The 16,988-nt window shown below is 35.4% G+C and overlaps 1 protein-coding gene across 1 annotated transcript in view; it reads left to right on the top strand.

Moving 5' to 3' along the window:
* Positions 1 to 16,988, top strand: part of LOC128888536 (probable chitinase 10) — a 31,838-nt gene that overhangs the window by 10,485 nt on the left and 4,365 nt on the right. The window contains exons 2-8 of the mRNA XM_054145491.1: positions 13,150 to 13,225; positions 13,480 to 13,640; positions 14,095 to 14,332; positions 14,632 to 14,811; positions 14,945 to 15,068; positions 15,276 to 15,585; positions 16,190 to 16,619. Of these exons, the coding sequence (XP_054001466.1) occupies positions 13,150 to 13,225; positions 13,480 to 13,640; positions 14,095 to 14,332; positions 14,632 to 14,811; positions 14,945 to 15,068; positions 15,276 to 15,585; positions 16,190 to 16,619 (1,519 nt within the window). The remainder of the gene's footprint in view (positions 1 to 13,149; positions 13,226 to 13,479; positions 13,641 to 14,094; positions 14,333 to 14,631; positions 14,812 to 14,944; positions 15,069 to 15,275; positions 15,586 to 16,189; positions 16,620 to 16,988) is intronic.

Below are 16,988 nucleotides of genomic sequence, written 5' to 3'. Positions count from 1 at the left end.
TTAGCTGGACCACACTCCAGCTGGAGTGTGGTCCAGCTAATGTATTTTTCTAATGCATATAATTTCCAGATATAATTAATTTTTGTTATTGAAACTTTTTTTACGTATAAAGGGAGGTTCAAAGAAGAAAATTTGACAGTGTAGATTTAATTTGAATGTATACATATATAGATATAGTAGTCGCAAGGAAAGGATTCGGTCAAAACGGTGGGATACGTGAAGCCCTGAGAAAACATCTGATAGATAATATCAGACAATTTTTCTCTTGAGTACAGTGGGTGTAGAAAGTATTCGTACACCGATCAATTTCCAAAAAAAACTATGTGAATTGTAATTTATTAACTTTTTTTTTATAAGCAATGATACTGTAGATATTCTTGGAAATATCTAGAATAGATACAGTACGAAAAAATTAGGTATTTTGTATAAGTGAGAAATCAACAAGAAAAAATAATAAATCGATAGAAATACAGAAGCAATAAGTATTCGTACAAATGTTAAATATTTAAAACTTCATTTAAAAAAAAAAAACGAAATTTACATTAATTTATAAATAATTAATACTTCGTGGGATTTCCTTTTGATTTTATAATTACTGCAACTCTTCTAAGCATTGAAATAACTATCATAAATGTCGATGTTATTCGAGGTGACATCTTCTTTCATTCCATTATTGGAGCATTTTTTAAGTCTTTTTTACTGGAAATTTAATGTTTTCTAATTCCCACGAAACAATAAACTGATGTGCTTATGTTACAAATTCTACTGTAAATTGTTCGTCATAAGAACCGTGGGAATACTTATTACTTCTATATTTTTACCAAGTTTTCGTATTTTCTTGTTAATTTCGCATATTATATAGACTAGTAATTGTTGTTTGAACTATATTCCAGAGATTTTCGAGAATATGTAGAATATCATAGATTATAAAAAAAGACAGTTAATAAACTACAATTTCACACACAAGTTTTTTGGGAAATTGATGGATATACGAATACATTCTACACCCACTGTAGGTACGTAAAATGCGTAAGAACCTCAATTTGCAAAAAAAATTGTTAATTGCAAAAATGGCGGCAAGAAACTTAAAAAGGAACGATACATATCGGCCGTTATTTTGCAATAACTTTATGCTATAATAATAATTCATTAAGAGTCGAGGTTCATTAGCATATAAACTAAATTACCTTTAATTTAAGCGTTAAATCAAATGAATCGGATAAAAATTCGAAAAGCTATGCGTCCCACCGTTTTAACCGAATCCTTTCGTTGCGACTACTATATCTATATATGTATACATTCAAATTAAATCTACACTGTCAAATTTTCTTCTTTGAACGTCCCTTGATACGTAAAAAAAGTTTCAATAACAAAAATTAATTATATCTGTAAATTACATGCATTAGAAATAATACATTACCTGGACAGGATCCCCCCCTAAGAATTCATTAGTCGAAGCTTTTCTGTTGACTACTTTATACAATTATAAAAAATGGATGATGAATACAAAATGAGTATAAGTTGAACTAGAGTTTTTTTGGTTGAATCCAACCAGAGTACTCGATAATGTAACACACGTGTCCAAATCATCCCCTAAGTTCAATTGGGCCGTGAAAAATTCTTTTCTCGAGCGACACAGATGACTGTATTTCAAAGAAATTCGATAGATTTCCCGTAACGACAGGAAAACGCTGCAAGATTCATAAGCGTTGGGCCGCAGTGTGCAGAGCCGTGTGCACGCCCGCGGCGGAAGTCGAGTGAAAACGTCTGGTAAACGTGCGTAGCCTGAAAACGATACGAATCGATACGTGCTCGCGTCGCTCTACCCAGAAAGAAATACTCGCCACCAGGGCGAAGAACGAAATGGCCCCAGTTAACTTGCCCCAAGTTTTTGCCCAAACAGGTTAGCAAAGTTCTCGGGTTAAAATACGTGAGCTGGTATGCTCCGATCTTACGGACAGGTCCGACAGGTAGCGCCTTATGTAAGTTTCACGCCGAACACCGCGTGTTTGTGCATGTTTAGGTGTGTTTGCGCGTGTTTGTACGTATCCATCTGGAAATAATAGATCCTGGCGATAACATGAGACGCGCTTGCCTCGAATTTCAATTTTGCGTATTCGATCCGTGCAGTAGTGATGAATGAGTCATAAGTAACGCGGGCGGAATCTGATTTGTTTGATCGTGATAACGGCAGTATGCGCAAACTAGTGTATGGGAAACGAAGAATCACAAATTCGAATTTTACTATTTTTTAATTATCTACGAAATAATAATAAAATTCTTCTTTATTTTCTGCATGTATTTTCTAATATATTGGTTTCGTTGAATTTTTCTTCTTAAATCTTCTTTTTTGTTTGAACGTCCACCATTACTTTCAAGACGTTCTTAAATCATTGTTACAATTCTATTTATACTAAACAAGAAATATTGATGTTCGTGGTCTTTGTAATACGATACATGTATTCATTTATTACATAAATATACATGTAAATATGCATGTAAATATTGATGTAAATATACACATGTAATATGATTGATTAATTATAATATGATAATACACACTTAACATGAATATGATTATATATTGTTGACAAACCTGTGGATTACATTTTAGTAAAGTCAGAGCCAATGCCTCAGAGTGGTTCTAAAAATTGTGAAAACTGCAGCATAGAATTTATCAGACAATAGCGAACAAATGTATTAACTGAAACATATTTTTCCCGACTGTTTCCAACCTCTGCAATGTATCTTTTGCAACCTCTCTGATCGTGCTTCAGCTTAACGAAGAAAAAATCTCCACAATGGGGTACCGAAGTGATTTGTTTCTCCTAATAGTGCGTTAAATGATCTATAGTCGTATTAAAATTAATTGGCCGTACAAGGTCACCGAGTGGATTATCCTCACCAGAGCGTTAGGTCACTCCGCCTTTCTATCCCTCGTATCATTACGCAAATCTGCAGGCTACGCACTCTCCGTGTGCCAAACAGAGCAACAAGCCAGTTTGGCGTAAAAGTAGGGGTTCCATGTGATTCACAGTCAATCGTGTGGCCTTGAACGGACAATTGAATTTGATCCAACTGTAGTTTCAGCGTGCAATGCAAACGTACAGTCGTTGGCCGAATTATTCGTGGCAGTAAGCAAAATGTAGATCTTCCTATTATAAGGAAATAATACTAATTTCAAATAAAAATTTGTTTTTCATTTTCTACAGGGTGTTAACAAATATGTGGAACATTTCTTCAAGATCAAGTCTTCATACCAGTACAAATCGAAAAGTCTGTTACCATTTTGCGATCTGAGGCTTCGTTGTTGAGATATAAGCGATTGAAATTTACAGGTGGACTTCCGGCGCGGGCTGTTTAAATCCCTGTCAGCTGAACGCGCGGTCGCACATGGACGCACTCACCCGCGAAAAAGACACACCGATGCACACTCATTTGTTTCATTCCTGCGACGCATCGGTGTGTCTTTTTCGCGTGTGAGTACGTCTATGTGCGACCGCACGCCAGTGATGGGTAAAACCCTAGGCTTCGAATAAACCTGAAGTTTGCCGATGTGTTTGTCTCGTTTCTTTCTTTGGAAAATGTTCAAAAGAGGAAACGCGACAAACATGTCGGCAAACTTCAGATTTATTCGAAGCCTAGGGTTTTGTCCATCACTGCCCCACGTTCAGCTGACAGGGATTTAAACAGCCCGCGCCGAAAGTCCACCTGTAAATTTCAATCGCTTATATCTCAACAACGAAGCCTCAGATCGCAAAATGGTAACAGACTTTTCGATTTGTACTGGTATGAAGACTTGATCTTGAAAAAATGTTCCACATATTTGTTAATACCCCGTATATTACTTACAGTGATCAAGTTGAAGAAACAAGAAGCTGCAAACTGTTTAAATTTTCTTTTCAACTTATAATTTAAAGGTGGCAATTATTATATAATTGTTCTCTAATAAATGTTAATAAGATATTTTTTGTTGTTCAGTTTGATAGGATATGAAAGAAATTCACGAGCATGTGTGTCTCTAACGAGTACGTAGATTAAGCAGGAACCTTCCTCGAATGTTTAGAAAACGTATAACCTGAATTACATTCGCTTCAGTCTGATTTGCCTGCAATCATTATCATAAGAGGAAACGACTTCTGTCACGACTCTCTGAAAGATGCATTTGAATATTCTCGTTTAGAAGATTTACTGCTCTGTATTCGTGCATGGTACTTCAATATATGAATTACGTTAACGGAACAGCTCGAGTTACTTTATTTTGTGGATAATTTTGTCTTAAGACTACTGGTCTATTTAGAAAGAGTTAACAACTTAGAAAAAGACTTTCTATAATATATATTACTCTAGGCTGACATTAAATACTTCCTCAACTTGAGCATTGTGAGTAATATAGAAAACCCACAACACAGTTAATAGTAAATAAACAGGTTTCGATATTGAACTTGTTGGAATTTCTATTCAAAGTAAACCGCGTTATGCGTTGGCTCGGTATTTATTACTTTGTTTATCAGAAACGAATTTGAACGCACGAATAATCGACGTGGATGGGTTGGGTAGTGAAACGTTGATAAATTTGCGCGTCATTTCGTGATTCTTCCAGGCGCACTTTTCCTTTGTAAACGCTCGTATTGGAGCGAGGGCACGAAAGTCGGTCATTGTCTTCTTTATCGATTTATGCGCAAGAGAAACGCACAGAATCGCAGGGCGGATATTGAACTTTTTTTTTTTTAAACAAGACGCAAATTACAAAGGGTACTTGATGAGTCATCTACATACAATAGGAATCAGAATTGAAACGATAAAAACGTTTTACTCTTCTGCTTGTGATTTTTTTTCTTTGAAATAAAAATTCGATAGTTTTTATTACATGAACACGTTCAATTATTTCAAATTCAACGTTGAATTCGAGGTCTTGATACCATAAAAAAATTATTAGTTATAGTTCCATGCATATATGTATACTTTTGCACAAATTACAAAATGTTGTTTGTTTCATTTTGTTACTTTACTTTGAACAGAATTTTGTTCTAAAAAGAACAATTCAGTAATTTAAGTTATTGTCTTTAAATCATAATCTTATTTCCTAAATTATTCTTTCAATTAAAATAATGCGATTATATTTTAAAACGATCCACAATATAGAGAACCGTATACATAGAATAACATTTCGAACAATAGTCGACATTGAAATAATACTTGGAATGTAACGTTACTTTAGAATCATCAGATCTGACACGAGGCATGATCCAGTAACGCGAAGAATAATAGATCTTTCTTTTACGGTCGGAGCTTTCACTCGATTTCAGGTTAAACGATAATTGGCTGGTTAATAAAATCTGCAACCTCGTTTAAAAGTCCCGTAGAAATTGAAATCCTGCTCGAAATTCAAATTTCGGTGAAAGTAGAAAGAGGTGGACGAAAACAGTTGCTAATTGGCCAATGATGTTACGAACTCGTATTTCTATACTTTCTTGTAAGTGTAACTCACAATTGAACAGACGATGGCGTGTCAAGTAATTCACGTAATTGCCTAACACTATATAATTAAATAATGAACAAGAAAGTCTTTAGTTTTTTTTTGTAATTTTTTCGACGAGGAGTCTACATACGACCGTGCTCATATAACATGGTTTTTTACGTGCAATTTTGTATTGAAAAAAATTATTTGTTGTCACCAAAACATCGAATAAAAGAGCCTATAACTTTCATAAAGATCGACGCAATAAATTATTTTTAAAAAATTCGTAAATACGTGCCTCGTTTTCAGCGTCCTGACCTCCTCTTGATACTTACGTAACGTGAAACAGGTTCCAAAAATTGTGCGATGTAATATTAACTTGAATGTTCGCTAGGCAAAGCAGAAGGAAACGGATGGAACGATTGCAAAAATAAACGATACTCCGGCAGTAGGTAAGAAGAAAAAGGAAACGGCAATAGCCATGCCGATGAAATGAAAATTGAAAGTAAGATCGTTTAAGGTCAGATAAAAGGAATGATACGAACCAAGTTACGCGCGCTTGTGGTATGTTGAATACATTGCGGTACGGTGCTCCAACGTATAGTAATAATTACGTGATCGTAGCTTGCAAACACTACCGCTGATGACTTTCGATCAAAACGTCTACTTCCGATCTTCGATAAAGTACCAATCAACTGTTAGGTCGTATGCGAACAAAGAACTAAGTTTTGATATATGCAGTGGTGTAGGTATGTCTTTGAGACACCCAAGGAACAAATCATTTTAGGTTTTCTGTTCTCATTAAAATAAATTTTAATTAAATATTATATATGGGAAGATACTTAACCATTTTTGAAACTCAAATGTAAATTTTATTTACGATTTTTTTATAATTTTACGAACACCTGAAACATGAAAGTTAATTCAAAGGAGTTGAAAGTTTTAATATTTTCATACTTTTAAACTATGAATTATTTTATTTTAGATACATATTTCATCTGTCAATAGGATCTAATTTAGAATGCTGGATCAGTCTCTATTCTTTGCGGTCCTTAATTAATTAAGATCTTCAATTTCTACCTACCGTTGCAATACAATACTTACGCTAATGGACGCATGCGCTTATCTTGGAATATAACGAACTTTATCTATACGTTCGGTCGTAACAAGATTTATAAACACGGTACAACTGTAATAAAGTCGATGACAAGGTTGACGAGTGATTGTACAACAGGATCTACATATGTGTACGAGTAGGAAATAATTGCAGCGATGAAGAAACGGTTGACGAGTAATTGTTGAAAGTTTTGACATCGATTCCAGCACGTAAAATAAACAGTTACCTTCTACGCGCACACGATGCGCTGATTTCGATCTCGAATGGTTGCAGCTATTGCTGTAACGACGGTCTTGCAAAATGATGAAACAGGACTGACAAATGTGAGAAAAACTGAGACCTGTGAAGAGGAGTGAAAGGGTCGTAGGTTTGCAAGACGGGAAACGTACGAGAGTAGCTAGGTACTGTGCAAACAAGCAACAGAAAAATTGATGAAAAATTTTCAATTATTTCAGAGTCAGTAACATTTTGAAACGATACGTTGTAAAATAACAATATTAAATATAAATATAGACTCTGTTACGAATATTTTGAATTTGTTACTGATTTTCAAATTTCGAGTTCAGATTTGGAATCAACGACCAGCAAAAATCCCTGGATACCAAGTTTCATCCAAATCGAATCATTTTTCGCATTTCGTCCCGTCATTAGTGCTTCCGCCATTTTGAATTTTTCAGTTTTGTGTTCAGATTTGGAATCAGCGACCAGCAAAAATCCCTGGATACCAAGTTTCATCCAAATCGAATCACTTTTCGCATTTCGTCCCGTCATTAGTGCCCCTGGATACCAAATTTCATGAAAATCGTTCGAGAGTGACAATATATAAATTTGCAACTCTTTTAAAGATCTTAGGGGGGTTTTCCTTCCAGGAAATTCTACAATGTTTACTACTATTTCTAAGAACTTAGAGGGATTTTCCTTCCAGGAAATACTGCTACTATGTTTACTATATTATTTCTTGGAAGTTACATATGCCCACCGGGCAGTTTCCTTATTAAAAGGTCTATTAAGTAGAAAACTTTGAAGTGATGTAACTTGGCATAGAACCATCCGATTTGATTCTAACAAGAAGCAAATTGACGGATGGAATTTCTGCTATTTACTAGATAATTATAATCATTGTTAAATACTCTTAAACAATTGCTTTATTTTGTTGTTATTAATTACATTTGAAGCGTAGTAACTCGTCGTGGAATAGTCTGATTTTATTTTTACGAAATTCGAACTAAAGAACAGAATTTCTACTATCTACTATCTAGTTACTATCATTGTTAGATACTCTTAAACGATTATTTTATAAAAAACAAAATCCTAAGGCGCCTTTGGAAAAATCCATTACATTAAAACGTCCTAAAAATAGATCGTACAGATAATGGGTGATCCACTCTAATTCTGTCAGAAAATCATCTTCCTTAAATTAGTTTCAAAACATTGCATATCTAATGAAACGATACGTTACGAAATTTCATACAATGATCCTTGACGTAACTCAAGGAAAAAGAAAGATCGACGAACGTATCGTCGACGTTGTAGAAGACAAAAGTAAAAAGAGGAACGGTATCGGTTGACTATATAATCGACCGAATAATTACGTTCTCTCTTTAATAGCCAATCTGGAGAATCGATTTCTCTGATCGCAAAGAATCGGTAATTAGACGTTCGTTCACGATAGCTAGCGAGACGACGGTGGCTCTCGAAAATCTGGAACGTTGGTCGTCGGTGAAATTTTCACGGATGGTCGATTCCTCGACGATCCATCCAACGAAACCTGGCTTCGATTGCAACGCAAAAAACGAAACCTTTATAAAGTAATATTCTCATTAAAACCTCAGCTTCTTCTTTGGAGATGATCCACCTTTAGAAAATTATCTCATCCTCAGTAAAGTTACATTGATTTTTAGAAATTTTTAGAAATCAATGCAATTGCTTTCTGAAAGGTATACGAGCTACAGTTCACTATGCAGGAAGCAATAGAAGAGCATGATATCGTACAAAGAGCGTGAACTGAAGGGGAGAGAAACACTTGTATGCAAATGCATAAATCTGGTGCGAGCTTACCTCCTTTTGGAACAATACATGCCCTGTTTTGTTCTTTAATCTCTACGCATCGCGTTAATTAGTAAGCGACGATGATAATGAAGCAACTTAAAAAGTATAACGTGGAATAATTGCGAATATAATAAAAGTCTCTCATCAGCGTAATTGCAACGCAAATGACAATAAAGTTAAAATACCGTAAAAACTATTCGCAAAGGAATGTAATCGGATTTTCAATCGATCAATATTTTCACTTTGCCGTGAATTGATTGTGAAACTTGTTCCAAAGTGTCAACCAAGTGTAAAATTTCAGATCGAAACCCTATCTTGGGATATAATGATCCTTTTTTCGAGATGCGCGAATCGAAGTTGCGCGCATCTACTCGAGTTTTAAGTTCTGCAAAATACTAAATCGACGCTCGAGAAAGTTCGCGACTGTATTGCCTGTTAAGTGTTTCGCGTGGAGAAGAGTAAAAAGAAAGAACGGACGAAAAGCGTTTCCAGCCGCGAGATTTAGAAAATGTATCCGACTTACCGCGCCATTGCGTTTTACGTTTCTATTTATGTCAACCGTACTTTCCCTTAGTCGTTACAAGTGTCACGGGAACTCGAGCAAATACTCGCCTGGTTCTCTCCATTGTGATTCAATTATATGCGGAATCGGTGCTGGGTCGTCTCGAAAAAATTCCATTCTGGTTAACACTAATTGCATCCATCGAAGAAAGTAAATTTGAATTTCAGATTACAGTAAATTGTAGTTTTGCACTGAATTTAAATTGTGAGTGGCAATACCGATATACGTTTCCATCTTGGTTGTTGAGGAAGTCTTAACGTGCATATGTTGAGTAATGTTAAAAAATTTTGTTCTTGAAAAGCATCATTGGTGCACACTGTCACGAATAGTAAATATTTCTTTGTAAATGTCCACTTGAGAGTGACGGTCGATTGAAACTGTTTTTACGAAAAATAAATATAAACAATTTCAAATCGATTCGTCTAGAATTGACGGAGAAAGTGGTGCAACCAGTTTAAAGAACATCGGTTAGAAAAAAACCGTGTTAAAGTTCTCGTGCCTCGCAAAAAAATCTTCACAACTTTTCTATTTGCACAATTTCCAACTGAATATTGCAGAGACGTGTTCTTAAAAGGTCACATTTTCAAATTACGTAAAAAGAAGTCAATTTTCGCGTTTCATCAAAGTGTTGTCTCTTGTAAACACTTCCACGCTCGTGACACTACATAATCGTTCAGTATTGCGGTTACATTGGTTACTTATTTGGTCACCTTATTACAAGATCCATACCGACACAATCGAGAAAGTGCAATACGATTTCTTAGAAGTCTCTTACCACACCAACGTGATCACTGTTGACGATCCTTGCCATCTCATCTCGGGGTATTGACCCTCGAGCAGTGAAAGATCTTAGCACACCTGTTATTTGTGTATAAACTCGTCCATTAGTTGATTACTCGCTTCGATAGTTTCGAACAACCGTAATTTCACGTTCTCGATAGAAATTTGAGGCATCGTCTTCGACAAACCATCCTGACACGCGTTGCGCCAATTATAGTTGCTTAAATCGCAGAAGCGAGACTGCCAATTTATAGCCTAATGAAACTGACCTTTTCTATGCGCCTCTGCGTGCGTTTAACCATTGCACGTTGTTGATCATCGATGGCTCGTGTTTCTTCCTGGTTTTCTCTGTTTGTACTGTTCTCTGTACCTCTAGCCATTAACGTTTTATTATACCAAAGGTTTCATCTTGTTGGTAAAAAAATAAATTAAAATAACATTCTTGTATCAAGATTCTTTCGATGTGACAATTATTTTTGAAACTATTATTAATAGAATGGGAATAGTGACAGAATATAACAAAATTTAATCAATCTTCGTGAGACTGTAATTAACACCAAATTAATTAAGAATATTCAAAACGATCTATTAATGTTTATTAACTGGTGTTTTGGAACTTTAAATGAGGAGCCAAAAATACTCAGATAAAGAATATTATTGGTATATTTTTTTGTACTCATCAGAGATTAATTAGTAATTAATAATTCAGAACATATTTCGCTTTAAAAATATACAGTAACTAATCATAAAGTGATTAAGATTCCCAGAAATATTAAATTATTAATATATTAGAATTTTTATTTTTATACTGTTATAGTCATAAAGAAAGATCAGTCTAATTAGCTTTCGTGAAGCTATAATTAATAATTTCCAAATTATTGAACTACTTACTAGAATCTTAATACTTGACTTAGTGTACGAAGAAAGAAGTATAATTTTAAGAAAACTCTGTAGAAAAAGATTCATAAGGCTGTAATAAATAATTGAATTAGAAATTCCTAGAATTTTAATCTTTGAACTGTTCTGAAAGAAAATAATATCTACCCAACCTTCGTCAGGTTCTGTAGAGAGCAAAAATAACTCGATACTGTCCGCATTCTCTTTACTCGAGTTACCACATTCTCTTTAACCCGAGACTGATCCTTCTTTCACCCCTGAATTCGTCTCGACTAACGCGTCTGTCTATAACTGACTGTTTCTACTCGTGCTGGAACAGACGCTGCTGCGATTCACTTTCTACCAGCTCTTCTCCAGCTCTCGTTTAATAGATTCGAGCCGAAGGAGATTCTAAAATTTATTAGTGTAGATACAGTGTCGAGTTCTCCCAACGGTTCGATACGGTATTAGAAAGTCCGCGGATATGTTGCTTGCATTGGGAACTTGTCACGGATATATATCCCTGCAGCAAATGTGATAGACATCCATGTTCCACAGGGAACGATTTCTCAATCATCGTCATCCAGATAGACGAGTAATTTAAAGAGTGGAGCAGACGTCAGAGGAATTATGTTCCCGTTCCTATCATGTCACGAAAGTCGTGGTTGCTGTGTGTAATTATGCACGCAAAAGAGAGGAATCTTGAGCAATTTCTAATGTAATAAAAAAACGTACCAAACTGTCCCAATCTGTCACGTAATTCTGCTGAACTGTTTTTTTTTTTTTTTTGTATGTTGTTACAACACAAATTTAAATAGTAGTTGAGTCTATTTTATTTATTGGAATAATATTTAATTTTAAATTAATTTGATTTTGTTACGAATTACTGCCTCCTAATAATTTATCCAAATAGTAATACTTCCTTTTAAATTAATTTCATTATAATTCTTTTAATTCAGGCGATTATATTCGTTATATTCATTCTATAACAGGGAAGTTCGCGATTCGCAATTTTCAATTTATCATCAGAAATTTGCTTGGTAATTTATTGAAGAAACCACAAGCTTTCTCTGGCTTTTACTGTATACCGGAAGTACCATCTTAATTAGAATGTCTGCATTGCAATTCTCTAAAAATGCAGCTAAATCGATAAGTAGATCCCTTCACTTTTGTTAACTCTTCGCGTAAAATGTATCTTCGCGTGCAATGAGTACATACATAAATAAACATAAATGACTTGTATAGAAGAATATATAAATTGTATGTAAATTATTAAGTACAGTCGATTAATATGAACGTCCCTGGTGATTCACTTATTGTTAGACAGGTGATCTTCGCAACTTTGCTATTTCAAATAATACGAAGAAATTGTTTATGGTAATCATATGCCTTCGAAAAGAGCATAATATCGGAATAGTTGGGAATAGTTTCATTATAGCTAGAGGCGTTGAGAAGATTTAAAGGTCAACAACGTTTTTTTTTAATGGAACGATGAACATTTTATGACAGATTTAGATAGAGTAATTTTTAGAATAAATAAACGAAAGTATATTGTTCTTCAAATTAATACTGATGGAAATATTTGTTATTTCAAATAACATCTAATGATAAAATAAATATATATTACTATTCTATTTATAACATAGTAGAAATAAACATTCATAGAAGTACTAAAATTAATTTGATCATCAAGTAGTTTGCGTAGGAAATAAATACCAATTTTGTCAAAAAAAAAATAATTTGGTACTCATTGAGTTCAGATGGAGTGTTTTTAGAGAAACGCTCTGTATAATGAGTACCTTGATTCAATAAGTATAAACTACCACCGCTATATACATCTACTATTATTTCTACTCACCGTTGGATGCCGTTTCGGACTTTGTAGTGAAATGTTGAATGCTCCATTTTAAAAATGAACGCGACTTTCATATTTCGATAGAAAGGAAAGATAATGAATGGCTAATTGTATAATAGTTTCACTGTCTGTCTCGATATTGCGCCTCTTTTCTTTCAAACATTTTTCCATCTAATGACTAATTAACGAGAATGTAAGGTTTTCAAGTTGGGTAACCGAATTTATGTTTGCATATATATGCAATTATGAATATTATGAAAAATTATGATTATGAAAAATAAATCGATATATCTTTCAGATTAGATGGAGGATATTGTGTATAATAGGAAGCAGAAGAAATAGAATAATATAGGAACCGATTAATCTTTAGATTCTAATCGAGAAATATTTTAATATTTTTTTTTCGATCAAGCATTACAAATTCATGCTAACACGTTGACTTTTTCCAGGTGTCCACTGGCAGAGCGACCTGGCTGCTGCTCGTCTGCCTGATTATACTCCTAGGCGTCCTCGAAAATGCAGAAGGTAATTTATACTCACGTATACTTCTTTTTATTTTAATTATTTCAAATCTTCATTTCACACGTGTATCCCTATTTAATATTTATTTCTTATTGTCTATAAGATTTATATGTATACATACCTTCACCAATTAAAGTAAACGCTTCTCTAAGAACGTGTTAAATAATTTACGTATTTGTCTTTCCATTTTATTGTTTCCAAATTTTACATACACATTTGATATATATATATATATGGAAACAAATTCGACTGTACAGGTGCAAGAAAGAGGTTCCGTAGGCCGACTACCGCCAGCCCATCGATATCGAACGACCAGGAAGTATCAGCTAGCGTGAACAGATTAAAGGTCACGCGAAATCGCATCAGCAACAAAAACAAAAAGAACGAAATTCAAACTGGCAAGACGGACGACTACAAGGTAGGTACGACGAGTGTATTTTTATAAAGACCTCCTTCTCTATAAGTGAAAGCACACTTCAGGTTCTAAAATAAAGTGACATTGAACTTTCAACGTACACCTGCTAGGAATTAAAACTTTATCTCGAAGAAGTCACCAGTTATGACACCAATGACACTCGTTTTGTTTGATGAAGTCTGATAACAACGCATGGACACTGATAGTGGAAAGATCTGTTTTAAAGTAAAAATGAATGTAGATCAAATTTGTCAAGACTATTTGCATTCATTAAAAATTAATGAAAACAGCACCTACAAATAATTAAAGATTAGCGAATTACAATCATATTTCAAAATACTAATAGTTTGACCAATATTCCAACTTGCAATTAATATTCCACATTCACTTTTCAAAGACAACCGTTGAAAAGTGCTGAAGAAAGGAATTAATCGTAGCACGATTTCACTGATTGCAGCTTGTATGTTATTATACAAATTGGTCTCAATACCGTACGAAGCTTGGGAAATTCCACCCTGAAGACATTCAACCCGACCTGTGCACGCACATCATCTTCGCGTTCGGATGGCTGAAGAAGAACAAACTGACCAGTTTCGAGTCGAACGATGAAACGAAAGATGGAAAAACTGGACTGTACGAAAGAATTATGACTCTGAAAAAGGCCAATCCTTCTTTGAAAATTTTACTGGCGATAGGTGAGCTCTATTTTTTCATCGATTTCTAGACAAAGAAAGAACATCTCAAAGGTCCGCAGGTTTCCTCATCTTTGTATAAAAATATCATCAGGACAGTTCGAGAGCATAAATACCTGGCTATGTCAAATGAAAATCATGAATGGCAATTAATTTAATAGTAGAATTTGAAAAAAATATTATTATTTGTAGAAAGATTGATTTAAGAGTACACATTTTAAGAATAAGATCGTCGAATACGTTCAAATCGCTCTTTTCACGCTAAACATTGGGAAAGCGTCAAGTTTGTTGATTTCGATCAGGTGGTTGGTCCTTTGGCACCCAGAAGTTCAAGGACGTGTCCTCGACGAGATACGCGCGACAAACGTTCATCTACAGCGCCATACCCTACCTAAGAGATCGAAATTTTGATGGTCTTGACATCGATTGGGAGTATCCTAAAGGAGGAGACGATAAGAAAAACTACATTCTTCTGTTGAAAGGTAAGTCGGGAATGAAATATCAAAAAACTGTTAGACTCCAAGAAATTACTCTTTTTTACAGACCTTCTAAGGGTCTTGGTATATCATCATTTACTTCCTTTCGTGTAAAGACACTTAATCCGAATATTTACAGAGCTACGAGAAGCGTTCGAGGCGGAAGCTCAAGAAAAGAAGATGCCCAGGCTTCTTTTGACTGCTGCTGTACCTGTTGGCCCGGACAACGTTAAAAGCGGATACGATGTTCCAGCTGTTGCAAGGTAAAAAAATCACCCTCAACTGGGAAGTAAGAAACGGGTTCATTTGAATGGAATTCCTGTAATAATACTCAAGAGGTTTTAAAGAATGCAATTATTGAGATCTTGCATCCCAACCATGAACGATTGAAGAAACAGCAGAAAGAAAGACTCGAAATTAATATTGCGCGGAGAGGGTGACAACTGACGATTATTACCATGTTTGTTTAGTTACCTGGACTTCATAAATTTAATGGCGTACGACTTTCACGGTAAATGGGAAAGAGAAACGGGGCATAATGCGCCTTTGTACGCCTCATCACTGGACTCCGAATGGCAGAAGCAGCTCAGCGTAGACAACGCGGCGTCGATGTGGGTTCGGTTGGGTGCACCTAAAGAGAAATTAATAATAGGCATGCCAACCTACGGTCGATCCTTCACTCTCTCGAATCCTGCGAATTTCCGTGTCCATTCGGCTGCCAGCGGCGGCGGAAAAGCCGGCGAATACACCAAAGAATCCGGCTTTCTTGCTTATTACGAGGTATTTACGAACGTCTGCTAATACTCCACTTTTCGCAGCGTAAACGTGCCACTTACCCGACGGAAATTGGCGTACAGTCCTCGGCACGAGACGTGGCGATGTTTTTCTCGGGGAAATGGCAGAGATAATGCCGACAAATTTTGCTCAGCTGTTCGTAGAAATTGCGGATGAGTTCGGGAAATATCCATTTCGATTGAAGAAATTACACGTCACTTTGCGGTATTCAAATAAACATTATCGTCCATGGGAAAAGAAACTCGGAGAGTTTTGTAATATTCGGGGTGTTTTGTTCTTTTTAAATTGATATTCATCAAGCTTGATTAGGCGAGAGCGATGGAAGGTCTAGTAAGGCATCGTAGGTGGATAGCAAATTGAAAATATTCCTACTCCTACTTGACTGTTTATTTATATAGTATTATACACTCGATGGTTTACAAGGCGTTGACCAATAAAAATCAAAATTCGTTGATTACGCGAGTACTGGCTTGCTCCTGGAACAAAAACTCAAAAAACAAAGTGTCTCCTCCAAAACTTGACACAAACAAAATAAATTAGTAAATCTAATTTTGATAATTAAGATATTAATATTTGTTTTGTTTCAAAGATCTGCGAGATGCTGCAGAATGGCGCGGCGTACGTTTGGGACGACGAAATGAAAGTGCCGTATTTGGTGCAAAACGACCAGTGGGTGGGCTTCGACGACGAGAAATCCATTCGTATTAAGATGGATTGGTTGAAGAGTAAAGGCTATGGCGGCGCGATGGTGTGGACAGTGGACATGGACGACTTCAACGGCACCGTTTGCGGTGGAAACGTCAGATATCCTCTAATTGGAGCGATGAGAGAAGAATTGCTGGGAATCTCGAGAGGTCCCAACGCGAAGGATGTGGATTGGACCACCGTGGCTGCTACCGTCACGGAAGTCGTCCAGAAGAAGCCCGAACCTTACAAAATACCCGTCTCAGAAGCTTTAAGCAAAGCTAAGAAGGTTCAGAAAGCGGCAACGCAGCTTGTTATCAATACTCCAACCAGTGGTGAGTGTTTATAATTGTAATACGTACAGTGGGTGTAGACAAAATTAATATAAAGCAAAAGAATTCCTTTGGTTGAACTAATGCAATGAAAATCGTTCAAAATGTAATCCTCTTTGAGAATTAATTATAGGAGAATGAATACAAGCCCTGACTTTTCCTTCTGCACTATGTTTACATGTATTGTTATGTAACTAAATTTGTTTAAATAAGACATGGAGAATGCTAAATAATCCACAGTCCAGTAATAATAATGATTAGAATAAACTTATTAAAAAAATTCAGATTTTTCTTAACATTACAAAATTATATAAAATGCATTTAAAGAATTATGTTGTATAGAATATAAGTAGTTATTTTGCAAGAGTACGC

The sequence above is a fragment of the Hylaeus anthracinus genome, unplaced genomic scaffold (genome assembly GCF_026225885.1).
Source record: "Hylaeus anthracinus isolate JK02 unplaced genomic scaffold, UHH_iyHylAnth1.0_haploid 11994, whole genome shotgun sequence".
NCBI lineage: Eukaryota > Metazoa > Arthropoda > Insecta > Hymenoptera > Colletidae > Hylaeus > Hylaeus anthracinus.
Note: the sequence above shows the minus strand (reverse complement) of the source record. Positions and strands in the feature narration are given on the sequence as shown.